This window comes from Choloepus didactylus, chromosome 13 (genome assembly GCF_015220235.1).
Source record: "Choloepus didactylus isolate mChoDid1 chromosome 13, mChoDid1.pri, whole genome shotgun sequence".
Lineage (NCBI taxonomy): Eukaryota > Metazoa > Chordata > Mammalia > Pilosa > Megalonychidae > Choloepus > Choloepus didactylus.
The window spans coordinates 70,360,400-70,380,649 of NC_051319.1; the positions used below are offsets into that span (position 1 = coordinate 70,360,400).

General features: G+C 35.1%; 1 protein-coding gene and 1 long non-coding RNA gene across 2 annotated transcripts in view; one reads left to right on the forward strand and one right to left on the reverse strand.

The window, feature by feature from the left end:
- The window catches only part of SLC27A6 (solute carrier family 27 member 6), a 62,690-nt gene extending 49,535 nt beyond the window's left edge, over positions 1 to 13,155 (forward strand). The window contains exons 6-10 of the mRNA XM_037801930.1: positions 1,450 to 1,540; positions 4,281 to 4,479; positions 7,634 to 7,731; positions 8,843 to 8,973; positions 12,644 to 13,155. Of these exons, the coding sequence (XP_037657858.1) occupies positions 1,450 to 1,540; positions 4,281 to 4,479; positions 7,634 to 7,731; positions 8,843 to 8,973; positions 12,644 to 12,820 (696 nt within the window). The 3' untranslated portion in view covers positions 12,821 to 13,155. The remainder of the gene's footprint in view (positions 1 to 1,449; positions 1,541 to 4,280; positions 4,480 to 7,633; positions 7,732 to 8,842; positions 8,974 to 12,643) is intronic.
- On the reverse strand, positions 2,551 to 11,885 carry LOC119508302. Its single transcript, XR_005211447.1, has 5 exons — positions 11,830 to 11,885; positions 5,126 to 5,246; positions 3,748 to 3,814; positions 2,901 to 3,009; positions 2,551 to 2,809 (listed from the first exon to the last, which is right to left on the reverse strand). It is a non-coding gene; the product is annotated as an uncharacterized LOC119508302 (long non-coding RNA).
- Positions 13,156 to 20,250: the final 7,095 nt, after the last annotated feature.

Here is a 20,250-nt window from a genome sequence, read left to right on the forward strand (position 1 = left end):
AATGAGAGATGCAGTTCTGGATCTTTGGAATCTCTCTAAGCTATTAGGAAAGTGTCCAATGTCCCATTATCCCAAATACAAACGAAGACCAACATGATGCAAGCTTGCATTTTAATAAAGAGTCTTTATGTCCAGAGAATAACAATATATTTGTCCAGAATAACAATATATTTTGCCTTGCTATCTCTTCATTGTCCTCATCTTAAAATAGGGTAATATTAAATCCAATCTGATAGTGTAGTTTTGACAATTAAATTAAATACTGTTCTTAAGCTCTTAGCACAGTGCCTTGATACAGTAATTACTTAATATTAATTGCAGTTCTTCATATTTTAATTCAAATGATGAATGGTGATGCTAGTTACATCCTCATTATATGGAGATTAAAACCAGAGAGAGATGATAATGTTTGATCTTTGATAATAAATAATGTTTATATTTATCTTATTAATCATATTACTCTTTTCCCACTTGTTCTTTTTTTCTTAATTTTCCTCTCTCTGTCTGTCTCTTTCTATTTTCCCTGCTTTCTTTATTCTATTTTTCCTTCCTTGACATTTTCTCCACTCCATTTAATTCTTTCCTGTTAGTTTACTAGTTTCTAATTGAGGTTAAAATGATTGCTTATTTAGTTGGTCAGTAAAGCCTCAGTTTTCTTATATATAAAATGAGAAGGTTGGATCAAACCAATCTTCAGTTTTCATCCAAGGGCAGAATTTAGTGAATCTGTGAATCTGAATAACACAGTATGGGCATTACAAGGGCAGGGATGTTGGGATTGTTGGCAGATGAGGGAGAGGTGCAATTTACCTTGGTTTCCAATGGGATGTGGGTGTTCCAACAAATTTGCCTTATACAAATTGTTCTGTACACAACAGTGTACAGAAGTACTAAGTGTTGGTTTAGAGGCATTAAGGTGAATGACCCAGGGATAAAGGGCAAAGTAGGTGTCGTGGTAACAAGTACATTTTAGGTATCTTGTCAATTTTCCAGGGATTATGAAGAAAGCATAGACAACAAAGTCCTTGCACCCACATGGATTACCTTTTATTTCTATTAAAGCTCTCCATTTCAGGGGATGTTTTGAATGACTGCTAAAAAGAGACGGCATGAAAGTGGTCCTCCTACTTATAGTTAATAGAGTATGTATGTGAATGCATGCATTGCTTCTGTACTTTCATGTCACTCATTCATAAATAAAATTATTAGTATTTTGCCAGGGTAAAGTGCAAGCATGAGTGATATGAAAGTAAATGCCTGTAGTAAGTGCTGTTTATCAATACCTTCAGTTTTGATTTTCAAATATGTATTTACGTTTTCATTAGTAAATATAATTGTTTTAATAAATCCACATTCTAATTACTTCAATTGACAGAGCACAAAATCTACTACCAGTAAAAAACAAATAACCAAATACCTGTTTTGGTTTGTTTGATTGTGTTTTTACAGCTTCTTTACTCTTTTGACTTGATAAAGTATGATATTCAGAAAGATGAACCTGTTAGAAATGAGCAGGGCTGGTGCAGTAGTGTGAAAAAAGGTAAGATTCTTGTATTTGAAGATGTCCCCTCAAGTAAAGTTTCTGAATTTCTACTTAATTACTACCAAATGTAGAAAAAAAGAATGATTATTTCTAATATGTACTTTTATATATTTGGAATTTCAGTGCACTTGAAATTGTTTAATTATTAGATGCTAAGAGGCACAAATGGTTCACTCAGATAGTACATTAAATTTGAAAGGGATTACTATTTGCTCATATTTTTCTTAATCCACTGATAGTTTTATATTAGTTGCATATGTCTAATTTCCTGTATCAAAAAACATAATATAAAAATTAATGAAAATTTATCATTCTAGGTTTAGTAGAAAGTCAGGCATGCTTGGGTTTAAATCTAGGCTCTGACACTTGTAAGCTGTGCAACTTTGGGCAGGATACTCAATCTCTCTGAGTCGTGTCTTCATATGTAAAGCAGAGATGGCAATTTTTTTTTTTCATGAGGTTTATTGTTGACAACTAAATGAAATTATGTATGCAGAGCCCTACATGCAGCTTGATACCTTCTTTCCCTTCTCTTCTTCCTCTCACTCCCCTCTCCCACCCCAAGGTTGACTTTCTTATAATTTTAGGTTACAAATTTTAATGAATACAAGTGCTCCAATTAACTGCTGATGAATATATCAAATTAGAAAGTAAGATGTAGAGAAGTGCACTTAGAATTTTTTAGTGATCTAGTCTGTATAAGTAAATCAACCAAAATTACTTTTCTCTACCTCTGAATATGTTTAAACTACATTTCAGAGATTATTTACTAAATCTTTTACTTCACATGTGGAGATAAATGTTTCAAGACTGTTTTGATTCTTGGTAGGTAGAGAAATTTTAATACATATTATATTAAAAATATACGTAGCCCTTATTTATTAAAAATAAATATCCCAATTGTCTGAATTTCAAGCCCAAGGGCCTTTATAAAATATAGTGTCCTGATTCAAGTGAAAACCAATTTCTGAAGAGATTACAAAGAACTTTTTAAAACACAATCTCCTATTTTATTTGTTATAATTACGACAGTATCTGATATTGGAAAGTTGATTTCCAGAACTGTGCTTATGCAACCTCAGGGTTTCTTAAAGAGCTGGTAGATCCCAAATATTACTTTGTTTTTGGAATTCTCATTATGAACTGTTCATCTTTTTTCCATTACACCATTGTGTCTTCACAATGTAAATGATGTCTAGATGAGAAAGATAAACACTGTGACCTATTGAGGCATTTGCAATAACTTTTCAGGGAAGAAATTGTCTCCTGAAAGAGAAAAACAAAGAACACAAATTTTAAAGGAGCTATAAAAGACTTGGAAAATTCTGGAATATTACAATGTAAACTGACAATATACCATGGAGGTGAGGCTTTGGAATCAGGTGGACCTGGTAAAACTCCAACTCTGTCATGTGGTAGCCGTATAGAATTAAACAAAGTTAGTTTTTCTTCCTCATTTTCTTCACCTGTGAAATGAATACACTATCAATGCCTACCTTACAGGTTGTTAGTGGGATTAGATGGGATGTACACGTAACACATTTAAAATAGTGCCTGTGTCCTAGGAAGTGCTCAGTATGTGTAGCAAGAGTGGTGATGCCTATTATGATACTGATGGTGATGGTGATGACAATGACGTCAGAGGATGCTGATGTAGAGGTCTCTGCTGAAGTAAAACAGGCTTGTGTTGGCCAGTGATGTGTGTGCCCTTGGAAGCCAGAATGCCTGGAAGGGGTAGGAGCAGTGGGAACTAAGTAGTGGTAAAAGGACATAAATCACTATACAGTTTACTGGAATTTAACCCCATCTTAACTCACTACATGAATGTGTCTCTTTATAGCAAGCCAAGCAAATAAACATTGACCTTCTGTTCCCCTTTATCTTCTTACCTTCCAGCAGAAGCAGCTTTTCTTTCCAGGTTGCTGGGCAAAATCTTGATTCATTTGGATACATTTGAATGGAAAGTTGTTTCATAAAATATGTCTAAATAGAGGTAAAACTAATGCTTCATGGGATAAGAGATCCTTTCAAAGTCAGGGATTTCCAGAATAATATCCCAGAGGAATAAACTATGTTCTCAAACTTTTAACAACATATTAATTGGATCAGAGATAATATCGTAAAGAAGCCTTGCTGAAAAGTCATAGACTTGAATTTGAGCTCTAGATCCACTTCTTTCTATTTGTTTGACTTTGGCAACTTACTTCACCTCTCTGGGCCCTAGTGCGCTCCTTGAGTAGCAGGGATTCCAATGTAGATTTCAAAGGATTTCTGTGAAGAAAAAAGATGACAGTTACAAATGGTTCATAGTGCTTGACACAGAATGTGCCCAATAAATATTGCTACTATCATCATTTTACTAAAATTATTATTGTGGTTGTAATGTATATAGTTGTTGTTGTTATCAGTGTTACCTACACAACCCAGAAACAAAAACAGCCATTGGTTTATCCACTCAGGATTTAAAAGAAATTTAAGACACCTTTCCTTTACACTCAATTCTCTTCTGGTTGGCTTTCCAGAGTAATAAGTGTTTGTGGGAAGTTGGGAAAAAATATGCTAGAAGAGGCACCCAAAGTAAATGGTGTCAAATGCAATAAAAACAAGTTCAGAGGAAAGTTAAGATAGATGAGTAATATCGGTTGTGTTGGTCCTATATAATTTAGGTACATGCATGGTGCATGTAGCAATAGTCTTAAGCAGAATGCTGAAAAAAAACCCTACTCTCTTCTTTCAGGGGAACCTGGACTTCTTATTTCTCGAGTGACTGAAAAAAATCCCTTCCTTGGTTATGCCGGAGATAAGAAGCATACAGAAAAGAAATTGCTTTTTGATGTTTTCAAAAAGGGAGATGCTTACTTTAACACAGGAGACTTACTGGTCCAAGATCAGGAGAATTTCTTTTACTTTTGGGACCGTATTGGGGATACTTTCAGGTATGAAATATCATTAGATGTGCTGCTTGTGAGCCAACTTCAGAGCAAAGTTTTATGGAAACATTATGGACAACATGCTCTTTTGCTTTTAGGAGGCAGACAGAGCCATTTTATCTCTATAATGTCCCTCTATCTAAAAACCCATTGGCCATCTGTTTCTAGATTGAGCCATAAATTAGACTTTTATGTCAATTTTTATAAGCATTTTAGTGAATCAGTTTGGTCCAAATCAGTGAATTCCATTTATAGGATATAAAACGAGTAGGCAGATGTGAATTGCTAAATGGTAGGGTGAAAATAGAAAACCTAATTTGGCCAATTATGGTCCAATTCTTGGCCTAATGATAAAAAATATGGAACAGTGAAATTTCCTTTTCTCATATTTCCATTTTTTAATTCTCTAACTTTATTTATGGGCTATGAAATTATTTTGCTTTACTAGTCAGTGACCACAGAACCTTGAGGGGCATATAGTAGACATTCAACAAATGCCTGAATGAATAGGTGAATAAATGAATAAAACTTCCTACCTCCTCACTTTGTACCATGTTATGAACTCATTATGGAGCAAATTGCTACACGGTGCATCCTGGTAACACAGTAGGCACAACAGAAGCTTTCAGCAAATGACTGCTTTATTACTTACACAGCACCAGGGGTCCAGAAGAGCAGGGGAAGAGATCCCATGGTGGCTAGTCTCCCAGGAAGGCCAAACTGCTCAGGTCAGGGGCTGTGGATGGCAGCTTTTCACATGCCCCATCTCGCTTCTGAAAAGAGAGGCCTTGTGCTGTTTTAGCACTAAGCATTTACATACCCCAGGGGGTGGGGACTCTGTCACTGAGATTTCCCTCTCTGATAAGCAGTTGGGCTGCTTGTTTTGGGTTTCCAGTCAAAGTATGGTCAGGCCTTTTCATTAGACCTAACATCTTCTCCTGGCTGCTTGGGAATGGAAACATCTGCACACAATATGAAAAGGAGGGGCTGGGGTAGGCTAAGGTTGGTGGGAGATGGTCGCTGTTCTAGTTTGTCAATGCTGCCAGAATGCAAAATACCAGAAATGGATCAGATTTTATAAAGGGGGTTTATTTGGTTACACATTTACAGTCTTAAGGCCATAAAGTGTGCAAGGTAATGCATCAACAATCGGGTACCTTCACTGGAGGATAGCCAATGGTGTCTGGAAAACCTCTGTTGGCTGGGAAGGCACATGGCTGGTGTCTGCTCCAGAGTTCCGCTTTCAAAATGGCTTTCTTCCAGGACATTCCTCTCTAGGCTGCAGTTCCTCAAAAATGTCACTCTTAGTTGCTCTTGGGTCGTTTTTCCTCTCTTAGCTTCTCTGGAGCAAAAGTCTGCTTTCAACAGCTGTCTTCAAACTGTCTCTCATCTGCAGCTCTTCTCTCAGCTCCTATGCGTTCTTCAAAATGTCCATCTTGGCTGTAGCAATCTCGCTCCTTCTGTCCGAGCTTATATGGTGCTAATCAAGGCCCATGCTGAATGGGCGGGGCCACACCTCCATGGAAATTATCCAGTTAGAGTCATCACCCACAGTTGGGTGGGTCGCATCTCCATGGAAACACTCAAAAGAATTACAATCTAATTAACACTGATATGTCTGCCCACACAAGATTACATCAAAGATAATGGCGTTTTGGGGGACATAATACATTCAAACCAGCATATTCCACCCCCTGGACCCCAAAATGACATGATCTTTCCACATACAAAATACATTCATCCCATCACAATATCACAAAAACTTAAATCATTTCAGTAACAATAGTTAAGTACAAGATCCCATCAAAAACAGTTACAGGCAAGGTCTGTCCTAAGGCATAATTCCCCTCTAGCTGTGGACCTGTGAAACTTAGAACATGTTATGTACTTCCAATGTACAGAGGAGGGACAGTCACAGGATAAACATTCCCATTGCCATAAGGAGAAACTGAAAGGAAAGCAGGGTTTAAGGGACCAAAACAGTTCCTAAAACCCGCAGGGCAAACTCCATTAGATTGCAAAGTCTGAGAGCCACTTACAGAACTATGTTGCATCCTTGGGGCTTGAGAGAGCAAGAGTCTAACCCTTCCTAAGGGCCTCTGCGGCAGCCCTTTCCTCTCCAAATGCTGGGTTGAGTGCTCCAACATATCTACACATTGAGGAGACCACCTTCTCGGCCCCACCCTCCTCAAACATCCGGGGCAGCACCTGATTCTCTTCCATCTCTGAGGCACACACTCAACCCCTTCAGAACAGTAGGGTGGTGGCCAGGCTCTCCTCGACCTCTGGGGCAAGCTCACCCTTTCCATGCATGTGGGCCACTCCGCTCTCCCAGCCTGAGACCTCTTGACTCCAGACCTCAACCTCCGTGGCTCTGTCTTTCGAGGAATTTTTCCTTCAATTTGTTCCTTCTCTGTCTCCTCCAGTCCAGACTGGCAGCATCTCTGTCTATAAAGACCTTGCAAAAATTCTGTTGGCTTTGCATGAAGCACACAGTGGTCAAAGCCATCAGACAACAGGACTTTCCACAAATCCTTTCTGGATAACTCCATTTCCAATCTTGGCTTGTTCTGAAATGGTAGTCGGGTTCCATGTTTGGTTAAATCTTCATGTGGGGCTGTAACTTCTGTCACTAAGTGTGTCTGTGACTTTTCCAGCATGCAGGCTATGTAAAATTATTCTAATTAAAATAAAATATCCATTCTTATGCTTTTAAGGAGCTAAAGAAATCAGAAGGGGACATTATCCTGAAACCCAAGTATAGCTTTCTGTTCAATTTTTTATATCCCTACCACTAGAGATAAGAAATATTTTGCACTTAAAAGTATATTACAAAATATATTTGTATTTTTATTATTGTGTGCATTAATATATTACAAAATAACTTATTTTTTTTAATTTTTATTTTATAACATAAAGAACATTTTATGGCAAGCAATTTATACCAACTAAACAAAGTTGGTATAACTGAAAAATAGATAGCTGATTTTGTTGAATCACCAACAATGTGTGTCCTTAGAATTGCCTTTCATCTTGGAAACTGCCATGATTTTTGGTTGCTGCGTACTTCAGCAAAGCCAAATGCAAGACTCCAAAACTAAAATAGAGTTCCTAGTCCTTCAAATGCAGGTGTACTAACTGAAATTTACTTTTAATTTAGATGGAAAGGAGAAAATGTTGCAACCACAGAGGTTGCTGATGTTATTGGAATATTGGATTTCATACAGGAAACAAATGTCTACGGTGTAGCTGTGCCAGGTATGAATATACTTTAGGTTTTGGAAGAATTTTCAGAGTACAATATTCCACTGTAAAGTTTTGCAATGATCTTACTGAATTAACATTTTAATTTTATATATTAAAATAAATATCTCAGTCTTTGTCTTGGCAAGTAATGCCCTTAAACAAGCTAACAAACTTCACAGTCACAGCAGGAGAAACTTATCAACTGAATTTTAATGTTGGTGTGTACTTTTAAGCAGAACTTGAAAACTCTGGCCAGTGACTCGTTATTTGAAAATAGTTACAGCTTTTCAATAGTCTATTATTTTTCTCTTTATGACAAGTGTTTATACATACCACTAAACAGGAACTTGTTCTACTTTAAATGTTTAATAACACTGACTTGTACTTAAGGGTAGGTCTTTGTTTCAAGAAACTTCAGAGTTGGGTTCTTTTTAAAAAAATTAGTTTAAATCTGTTTTGCCTCTTTTATCTTTATAAATATGCATATGAAGATTTTCTCATGATGGTGAAAATGGCTCAGAAGACCATTCAGTCTGGAGTTACAGAACAGCCATTCCCTTTCTCTGACCTTTTTTACAAGTGTCAGTATTCTCCAGCTAATGCTTGGAGGAGCAGAGGACACTGAAGGTGGGAGAATGTGGATAGGAGAGCAGAGAGATGTTTATTCTAAAAGTTACTGGGTACTGGAGAAAAACTACTAGAGGTTCTGATCCATTGGTAGGTGGCATGATAAGCATTAAGTAATCTGTGAAATTAGTTCTGGAAATACCAATTTCTAGTCCCTTACCTTAAAAATATGCTTTTTTATGAATGTTTAAAATGGACATTTCTGTTGGAATATATTGGCCCTTAAATAAATGCTTTCTTTCTTAATATTTTATGTTAGTGTTGGCAGAGTGCAAATTATGGCTCATTTATGGTATTTTCCATTATATCCAATTCATTTTTCTAGTGTAGACAATTAGGGCTAGACTCTGGACTTCCCTGTTCCTAAATTATTTCTAGGGAGTAAAGCTACATTCAGATTTAATCTCCACTTGTGGCAATCAGTATATAAGTAGCAGAATTATAAATATTCATCTAGGACTCAAATTGACTATATTCTAAACTTTTTTTTTTTCAGATTATGAAGGAAAAGCAGGAATGGCTTCTATTATTTTAAAACCAAATAAGTTTTTAGACTTGGAAAAAGTTTATCTTCAAGTTGTAACATTTCTGCCGGGCTATGCCTGCCCACTATTTTTAAGAATTCAGGTAATTTTACTGTCTAAATTTACATAAGATTAGGAAACCAGGAGGTGGTTTAATTACAAAATGCTATTTTATCCTCTAGCTAATGTGTCCATTTTATTTATGTTAGAAATTTTCAAGAGGAATAGTGAAAAGCATTGGAATGTAGAGTTGATGCTGATTTATGCCATATTTGAAGCCTAATTATAGAAGGGAGTGTGATGAAATGCCAGGGTATCTTTGTCTCTGTCCTAATTATAGAATTGCTCCCTTGTTCTTCAGGCAGGACCTCAGAGCAAAATGAAGGTCCTGGGGATGATGGCAAGCTAAAATCATACCTTACACATACCATGTGATGCCTTTTGTGCTATGTGCCTAAAATTAGGTTCCACAACAGACAGACATCAGTGTTTGTAGAATGCACCCGGAACTAAAGGCAATTGGCCTGAAGCAATCCTGCTTTTAGATTTAACTCTCATTCTGCGCCACCTCCTCCTCCCTGGACCTTTGGGTGGAATTCTGAGTTCATTCATTTGAGGAAGAGGACTCTCTTCTCTTAGGTTACTGATCTAAAATACAATACACAAAAAACAAATTTACTCAGCTAGCTCCTTATGTAACTTTACTTATTCATTTAGTTAATCATTCATTTATTTAATTTTGTGTCTCAAATACAATTTCCCAAAACTGGTACTTAGAACCTGTTAATAGCCAATCATCTGGACTTTTTCTTAGTGCATTTGTTGTATCACAATTAGATTCCTAAAAGCGCAACAGACGCTTTCATATTCATTTTTAAAGCATTTGCTGAGCAATCCTTATGTCCAAATCACTGCTTGGCCAATGGGACATATCATCTGAACTGTCATATTTCATTTGCATAATATTTTTTTTATTTTTAAGAACTTTTACAAACATTACCTTAGATAATTTTCAGAACAATCCTTTGACATACTAACAGTAAATACATATGAGGCAGAAGTAATATAATGTATTTTTAATTGAAATTGTAATGAAGTAATTACAATTATGTAAGAAATATAAGTAATAGAATTTTAATTGTATTGTAAATTGTAATTAAGTAATATTACAATTAAGTAATTACAATTATAGAAGTAATGTAAGTAGTAGAATTTTAACTGAAATAATTGTTGATTCACATGCAGTTGTAAGAAGTAATAGAGAGAGAAACTGTATATCCTCTATACCCAGTTTCCCCCAACGGTAGCAGTTTGCAGAACTATGGTATAATACCACAATCAGGATATTGACGTTGATACAAGGCACTCATCTTAATCAGAGTTCCCCAGTTTTATTTGTAATCATTTGAGTGCATGTGTTAAATTCTATGCACTTTTATCACCTGTTGTATGGCCATATATCCACAATCACATCCAAGACACTGAACAGTTCCAATATCATAAGGATGTCTCATGTTGCCCTTTTGTAACCACATCCAACTCCCTCCTACTCCCTTTCCCTCCACAGAAGTAATACATTTTGATGGAGTGGAAAGTTGATGAAACAAATAATATTTTAAACATTTTTTTTTTCCCTAAGACAACTTAAAATTCACTTTCATTAAGCAGAGGAAATATTTTGACTTGAGGCTACTTTAGCCTACTAGATCAGCCTTGCACAAATTTAGAAAATATTTTAGGATCATGTTCTTAGGACCATAACTGTTTTGCTTATAATGGTATTCACTGTAGTTAACACAATGCCTGACGCTTAGCTGCAGTAAAAAATATTTATTGAAAAAAAAAGATATTTATTGAATAAATGAATTATGATAAGTGACCTGATATAAGCAATGCAAAATTAAAAGCTATTATGAGAAAACTAAAATAATGATCTTATTAAAAATCTACTTAGCATGTTTTTTTCTTTTTAAAAAGGAACATTTTTGCCTAACATATTTAAAAATTTGTACAATTGTGAGGATGCCTAGTATGCCTGGGATGAAATTAAATTGGTCCTTTTATTCTGTTTATGAAAATAAAATTGTTAAAACCTCTCTGGAAAGCAATTTGGTAATATATAATCAGAAACTTAGAATGGTAATTTCAATTCCAGCAAATTATGCTTAGGAAGTAATCAAAGATGCACAAATGTTGTATAGGAAGATGTTTCTCAAAGTATTATTTATAGTAGTAAAAACTTTGAAATTTTAAGTTCAAGAATAAGGACATAGTTCATTAAATTATGATAATTAAATAAGATCTTACAAAAATATTAAGAAGTGCTTTTTGAAGAAAATTACTTGGCTTGGGAAAATCTACCTCACATAATACTAATATATAAAAAGGCAGAACTCCAAATTGAATAAATACAGTGAGATATTAATTTTCTAGAAAAGAGAAAATGAATGTGTGTCCAAAAAAGCCACATCTAATTCTGGAATGGTAGTGTGGAATTTGGGATTGAGAGTGGAGAGTAAGGGAGGAGATTAGGGAAGGGAAGTTGAAGAGACGCTGACTTACAAAAAAAAAATTATTTTGTTATCACATATACTTTTAAGTTAGTCCAGAAGGATGAATAAAAAAAGCCAAGGTACTTCTCTACATATCATCTCATTTAAAACAAGGTTGCTTTTTCATGTCTGTATCTCCCACAAAGAAATATGCAATCTCCTTTAAATTCCTTAGTGCAGAGACCCCCAAACATTATAGATTCACCTTTAGTATGTAAGTAATTTTTTCATAGCACTCTTGGGCCAAAACAAATACTTAACTATATTGTTCATTCACTAGTTAGGGCCAAACAATTCAACAAGCACTGTGTCCTAGCAAATTAGTTGCCATTTGAAAAAATAATGCATAGGAATCAAATGAAAAAAATAATATTTTATTTCATTTTTAAATAATCACAATTACTTACTAGTGAGATGTAACTTGGGCACTGCACATCTTTTCAAGCCTTGAATTAGAGTAGACTGGACGGGGCCAGCCTGATTTCATGTTTCACATTGATTTTTGGTGGTAATTGCTTTTTATCACTGCACCCACTGAAAACCGAGTTTCACAAATATGTGATGTCATTGAAAGGAATGCATGGCAAACTAAGGCTGAAACTGTGAACTCCCTTGAACTAGTATTTTGCAAGCGGTGACCAACAGATATCCCTGGGTTTGTCTTGAAATTTTAAAATATGCCATAGGGACCCTGAAATTTCACTGAGATGCCCTAGGAGACCTCATTGTATAGTTTGGGAACCCAAGTTTTAGGGCATTCTTTACCCTCTGGTTCTTACAGTACTCTGCCTTTTGTGTGTTTATAATAGAAATGGCTGTCTTTCAGAGCTTTTAGTTCCTTGGTGTCTAATAGCAATGTCTATTCATAGCATTAAATTCACATTGAATTGTAGAGATAAGCCTATATATTTTTTACATATCTGAATTTACCTTGTTGACTTACATTCATAATTCTTAAATATTGGATGAGACAATAGTTGAATAAAATTAACCAGTATAAATCAAGCTAAAAATTTAAATGTTCTGGAGGACATTTTTTTTTTTTTTTTTTAATTTCTAAGGTTCAAAGAATTTTTACTAATAAATATAGAAATACTCATTGGATATAAAAATGTTATAACTAAATATTATAGTCATTGCTATTTAAATATTTTATTTCTATATTACAACTATTATAGATAATATAGAGTGATTCCATTCATCTTGGTAATTGTTTTGTAGGAAAAAATGGAAACAACAGAAACATTTAAACTACAGAAGTTTCATTTGACTGAAGAAGGATTTAATCCATCAAGAATTTCTGACCCACTTTACTTTATGGATAACTTGAAAAAATCTTATGTTCCATTGACCAAAGAACTTTATGATCAAATAATGTTAAAGGAGATCAGACTTTAAGATTTTGTGTGTATGAGATTTTCATATAGTTTATCAGGAGGGGTGAGAAGAGAGTATGTCATTCTTTAATATGAAATGGAGTAAGGGAACTAAACATTGATTAAGCATGTGCCATGTTTTATTAATTTTAATATGTTTTATTAACAAACTTTGGTTGATTATTCTTTTTCCTCTTTGGATTCAGGGCATAACTAAATCTTTGTCTTACTTTTAAAGACTTAAATAATAAATAAGTGGTTAACATTTTAAATACATAGTAAAGAATGTACTTTTTAATATTAAGTTTTCTAGTTTTGAATAAACGGTTAAATTTTACTCAAATATTTTATTTTTAAGTGTCCTATAACTCAATAAAAAACATTTTCAGTTAATGTTTTGATTTTTTGCTCTGATGTTTTAAATTTAAACTTCCATCAAAGAAATGGAATAGTCATATCTCCTTTTTCTTAAACTCATATTAAAATGATTGAACAAATATGAAACAGCAGAGCATGAAAACTGGTAAGCTCAAAGCATTTGGGAGTTTGGGGAAGCTACATAAAGTAATAGGGTCAAATTGATGATTAAATCCAACAGAGCAGTAGAATTCTATAATAATACAGGGAAAGAGTAGACCATAATAGAACCCTGGAATTAACATCAAGATCAGAGGCAGGAAGGCCTAGGAATTTGAATAGTTTGTAAATAGTTCATTAGAAATTTTATTACAATAATAGTGTAAAAAGCACAGTTGTTCTTATCTTCAGCTAGAAGAATCAGGCTCCAGAGTTTCCTTTAATCTAGAACCACAAGAATAACTCATCAAAACTATGAAGGCCAGAGAAAGGCTGAATAACAAACAGACACTGTCAAACCAGAATTTTATATCCAGCTAAAATATCCTTCAAGAATGAAGATGAAATAAAAAGAAACCTACAAGGAATCATGACAAATGATATCATCAACATGGTGACATAAGCCTCCCCAGAGATTTAGTGAATAAAACAACAAATTCCACTAACTTAGAACTCTGGAGGATGGTAGAGACTGGAAAAGGACTCCACAAATGTGGAACATAAGAGTCATAAAAATCTGAAGTAGGATAATTCTGTCCTGGACTGCCAGTCTGTTACCTGTTACCCTCTCTCTCACTCAGTCCAGTGCATCCTGGGAGTCACACAGAGGCAGCACAACCTGGTCCCTCCCACCATGGGCAGAGACTGTAGAGTGACTCACAGTAGCGAGTTAGAACCCCACACATATCCAGGCACAGGGACCTAAGTCTGAGAGACCCCAAGTGGACATGGCCTTCCTGATGCATGCAAAAATATTAGACATTAAATACATGTTGTCATAGCAGCATGGCAAACTAAGACACCTTCCCTCATATTTAATTGCTGACATACAAGTCATCAGATGAGGACATCCTCATTTTCATAGCACCCTAAACACCAACTTACTTGTATATACTCATTATCTTTATTCTTCTTACCATGGAATAAATGTCGTTTTTACTATGTCTCACCATGTGCTCTAGAACTCATCTTCTCTCCCCCTCTCAAGAAATGTTCCTGATTATCACCTTTTCTCAACCGCATCTTTAACCTCTCCTCTCTACTTGACTATTCTCCTTAGCATATAAATATGACCTATCTTCCATCTTAAAAAATCTTTCCTTTTTCTAGAACTAGAAATAATAATTTGAACGTTCATGTGGAAAAATAAACCAGGAAAATATCTAGGATAACTTTGAGAAAAAAAGATCAATGAGTCATATCAGTTACTAATACATAATATAAACTCTCAGCAATTAAAGCAATGTGGTATTGGCTCATGAATAGAACAATGGAATATAATAAAAAGTCCAGACCAATATCATAATATGCAAGATTTTACTATAAAATAACAGTGAAATCAATGGGACAAAGATGAAATTTTCAATAAATGGTCTTGGGACAGACAAGACAGCCATCTGGGAAAGATAAAGTTAAATTTGTACTACACGCTATATGCCAAAATAAACTCTAAATACGTGATATATTTAAGTGTAAAACAATTAAAGCCATAAAAGCACTGGAAGAAAATATGGACCAATTTCTTTATAACATTGGAGAGATAAAGGCCTTTCCAATTATGACTCAAAATTCACAAGCTAAAAAGAAAAATGAAAATATTTGAATTCATAAAAAGAAAGGAATAATGAGATGAAAAGTAAAGAAGAAGGTAGGTGGCAAAGAAAGGAGAGGAAGGGAGAAAGGAAGGAAGAAAGGAAGGAACAAATGAAGGAAGGAAGAAGGAAAGAGAGGAAAGGAGGAAGGATTCTGCTTGGAAAAACACTACAAAATCAAATGACAAACTGGGAAAAATATCTGCAACTCACATCACTCATATTTAATTGCAAACATACAAGTCATCAGATGGGGACATCCTCATTTTCATAGCACCCTAAACACCAACTTAACTGTATATATTTATTATCTTTATTATTCTTACCTTTTTACTATGTCTCACCATGTGTTCTAGAACTTATCTTCTCTCCCCCTCTCAAGAAATGTTCCTGATTATCACCTTTTCTTACCTGCGTCTTTAACCTCTCCTCTCTACTTGACTATTCTCCTTAGCATATAAATATGACCTATTATCTACCATCTTTAAAAATCTTTCCCTTTACTAGAACTATCTCTTAAATAAAGGGTTAATCTCTTAAATAAAGATCCCTTAGAAGTCAAGGAAAAGACAAGCAATCTAGTAGAAAAATGGGCAAAGGACCTAAACAGACAGTTAAAGGATAAAAACTCCCTAAGTGTTTAAAGAATTTTCAACCTTATCCATGATAAAAGAAACACATTGAAATTACACTTAGATTCTATTTTTCACTTATCAGATTGGCAAAAATTAAGTTTAACAACAGTCGGCAAGGGTATAAGGAAAAGGGCCTTCTCATTTATTGCTGATGGTGATGTAAAATTATATAACCCTATGGATATCAATTTAGCAATATCTATAAGTATTATAACAACATGTACTTTTGAACCAGCAATCTCATTTCTGGGAATTTATCCAACAGACACACCTGGGCATATGCAGTATGAAATATTTACCAAGGCGTTGACTTTGGCATTGTTTGTAACAGCACAATATTAGAAACAAACCAAGATTCCATCCATAGGGAGCTGCTTAAATAAACTTGCATCAAAAAAATGCTATAAAAATAAGGTGACTCTATATGCTAATTTGGAAATATCTCCCAAATATATTGTTAAATGGGAAAATTCAGGTGCAGAATAATATATTTCATATGCTTGAAGATGAGGTGCATAAGGCTATATGATCATATTTATCTTCATAAAGAAACACTGAAAGTTTTCACAAAAAAATGAAAAAAAAAATGGTTACCTGTCGAGAATGGGAGATGAAGTCAGGGTGGGATCATGAATTCTCAATGTATCTCTGCATACGGTTTTATTTATTTATTTAAAACAAGATGGTCTATTTAAAAAAAAAAACAAATAAAATGTTTGAATTCTCCAACTTCACATATCCCTCAAGTTCTTTATTTCTGTCCTTGTTTAATGCAAAATTTCTTAAAAGAATAGTGTACCATGTTTTCTCCACTTCCTTGCCTATCATTCACTCTTCAACCCATTTGCATTTGTCTTGCTACCACACCAATGAGCAAAAACTACTCTTGCTAAGGCCACTAATGATATCCACCTTGCCAAATCCATATAATACTTTTGTTTCTCTTATCTTTCTAGATCAATGAGCATTATTCTACACTGTTGACTATTCCCTTGAAGTACCTGTGGCACTTTAATGCTCACTTCCTTCTCACCTTTCTGATCACGACTTCTCTGTTTCCACTTTCATCTGAGAACTAACCTGAGGAGCACTTCAGGCCTTGGCTCTCAGGGCTTTCTCCTTTCGATTCATATAACGTGCCAAACTCCTGTACTAGGGCCTTCACACTTGCTGTTCAGATATTCAGTAAGTATTTGTCAATGAATGGATAATGTGTTTTTAAAAAAGTGGTAAAAGAATTCTATTATGAATGCATAATAGAGGTGGTAACAGTGCAAAATAAGGATAATATGGATTCAGAGAGTTAATATGGAGGTTAGAGATAATATGGAATTCATAAAGTTCCTCTATTATGCATTCTATCATGAATTCTATTACATTTTTACAAAAATACTTAATTTTAATGCCAAGTGACATGAGGCATCATACACAACTTGTGATTCCTCTCATATTTAGGATATTTGATCACAACTGCCTACCTAGAGTAAAGCTAGTGTGCATTTACATTCACTAGCACTTATCAGTGGGGCCTTTCTTAAAGTCCAAGAAAAATAAGATTGGTTTTGTTTGTTGTTGTTGTGTTTTTTGTTTTTTTTTTTTTAATAAATCAACCCCTTTTACAAGTACTAAAAGTTTGATATAAAAAATAGGTCTTTTTAATAGCATATAAAAATCTGTTGGCTATACCTTAGAAAGGTATCCTAAATCCAACTACTCTCCATCGCCCCCACTGTTACATCAAGCCAATAACAACTCTTGCTTATTTATTGTGCTGCTAATTTCTCTGCTTATGCTCTTGCTTCAGCACCATACAGAAACTAGAGTAATCCTTTAAAAACATAAGTCAGATCACAAAACTCCTCTGCTCAGAAGTTTCCAATGACTTCCTTTTTCCCTTAGAATAAATCTTAAAGTATGTACAGGTGCCTACAAGGCTTTACATGACCTCACCCCTATTCCCTCTCTGACTTTCTTTCCTGGCACTCATCCCCTTAATCTCTGTGCTCCAAGCCCACTGGCTTCCTTGTTCTTCCTCTATTATGCAAGCACACGATTGCCTCAGAGACTTTGCATTGCCTGTAACACATGTGGCTCAGATCTTCACGTCTTAATCCCTCTATTCCTTCAAGTCTCTGTTAAAATGTCACCTTATCCGAAAACATTTCCTGAACACTCTATATAAAATAGCATACCCTTCTTCAACTCTCTGAATCCATATTATCCTTATTTTTGCACTGTTACCACCTAATATATTATGTTTCTGTTTTTTAGCTTATGTTTATAGTCTGTCTCTCTCCATGAGAACGTAAGCTGTGTGAGCAAGGAATTATCTGTCTTGTTTACTACATTTCCAGCACTTTAGAATAGTGCCTGATATCTTGCACTCATTACATATAAATATATATATGAATAAATGGAGATTTCAGGTTTGTTACCATTTAAAAAGAAGAATGGATTATATATATAATTTTTTGTCTGTGTATATACAATTCAGTATGGTTTATTTTGGAATCCAATCCTAGGCCTATAATTACACACTGTGACTTTCAGTAAATTTAACTTCTCTATGTATTAATTTCCTGATCTATAAAATGAGGAGGATGTTACAAACCCCATAAAGTGATGATATGTCAAGGAGATATGCAAAACTATTCTACATATTTCCTGACTCACATGCAAAAATGTGTTGGGAGGCAATTCTCCATGAATCTCTCATTTTTCTGCACATCTTGTGAGCAACATATTGAGTGCCCTTTGTTTCAGAATGTGTTTAGGATATTTTTTATAGAGAAGAGCTTTGGAAGATAGAGCGTGTCTTCCTCCAGAGCAAAGAGCAGGCACACTGTCCAGTATAATAAAGAAAATGGCTCCCACTGGAGCAAAGGGCAGGCATGCTTAGTGCCAATTATAAAAGATTCGGGTTCCCTAAGCTAGCATTTCTTTCTTGTAACAAAATCCACCATATGTTCAAGTGTCATTTGGCCTTTTTCACATTGCCTCGTGGGAACTGGGGCTCTGGTAACTGGTGAAAAATATTAATACGTGGGTTACTGCTGCTACTATGAGTTATACTGTCCTTCATCTCAAATGTAGGAGTCTTGTGTCTACACCAGCATTCATGAAACTGTAGCAGGCTAACTTTTGCTTACACATAGGTAAAATATCAATCAGATCCTGCACAGATTTTGACAATATATTTTCATTAAGTATAAATTCTCTTTGTTTAAACATATACTAATGTCCTCAAAAATATAATTATATACAATTAAATTTGAACATAAAATGATTAGTTTATCACCAATAGAACAGTCTGTGATAAAGGAAATGCTCTGTATCTGTGCTGTCCAATTGGTAACCTGTAGCCACATGTGGCTATTGAGCACTTGAAGTGTTTTTAATTAAATTGTAACAGCCACATATGGCTAGAGTCTACTCAGGTTTAATATGGGGTAAGTTCCTTCTGAGACCTTCATGATAAAATGAAGTGATCATTCTTCAAATAAAACAAACAATTAGAACAGTATCATCCAGTCAGTAAAAATGACTAGCAGCAGCTACACATAAAAAAGAAAAAGTGAAAACTTGATTTCTGTTTGAGTTGCAAAAAAAAAGGAATCCAATATAATAAAATTTTCCAAATGGATTCTTTATTAACATCCATATTTCCTAATGAGTTCCTAGGTAAAGCAGCAGATTTATTTCCCAGGAAACCTGGGGATTAACATAGACTTTGAAAAACTGTTATTTGGTGCTACCTTTTCTTTACTTTAGGACTGTATCCAAACCTATCTATTAAAACTTGACATACATAATTCTTGGTTCTTTCTTTCTTAAGTCGATGCTATGCCTGAGACTAGCTAAGACAAGAAAGCAGCTAGAATGGGGATATGGCAGCATTTCAAGGAGATGAATCATATCACAAAAGCCCACAGATAACAGAAGTTGGCAAGGAGCAGCGGGATTACCAGGCAAGCTCGTACGAACAAGTAAGTGCACAGAAGCCAGCTGTGGCAAATTGTATTTTCCAAATATGGCCACAACTATATATCTGGCCCTAGAAAAGGACAGAAGCAAATTACATCAGCCCATATTTTAATGAAAGTCCTTCGAGCCATTTGTGTACTTTCTCTCAGTGTCACTTCCTTAACTGGCCCATTGTTACTATTGCTGTTTAACAAAATTATCCCAAAACTTAGTAGCTTAAAACAACCATTTTACTTTGTGCATCTGGAATTCAGAAGGGGCTTGACTGGGCAGTTGTTTCTTGAGATTACTCAAGTATTGCCGTCAGATGTCAGCTATGATTGCAGGCATTGTAAAGCTGCACATCCAAGATGGCTGCTCACATGGCTGGTCGTTGATGCTAGCTGGGAGCTGGGAGCTCAGCTGGGCTGCAGATTAGAGCAATTTCACACGACCTCTCAAACATGAAACTCTCAAAGTAGTCGGATTTTTACATGGCAGCACAGGGAACTCACAGAGTGTGACAGTGGAAATAAGACAAAAGCTGCATCACCTTTTACAGGCCAGCCTTGGACAGACACAGAATCATATTCATTATTCTATTGGTCCTAAGTTCACCCAGCTTCAAAGAGAAAGTAATTAGACTCCACTTCTAGATGACCGGGCACTGGGGGTCAGGGGCGGGG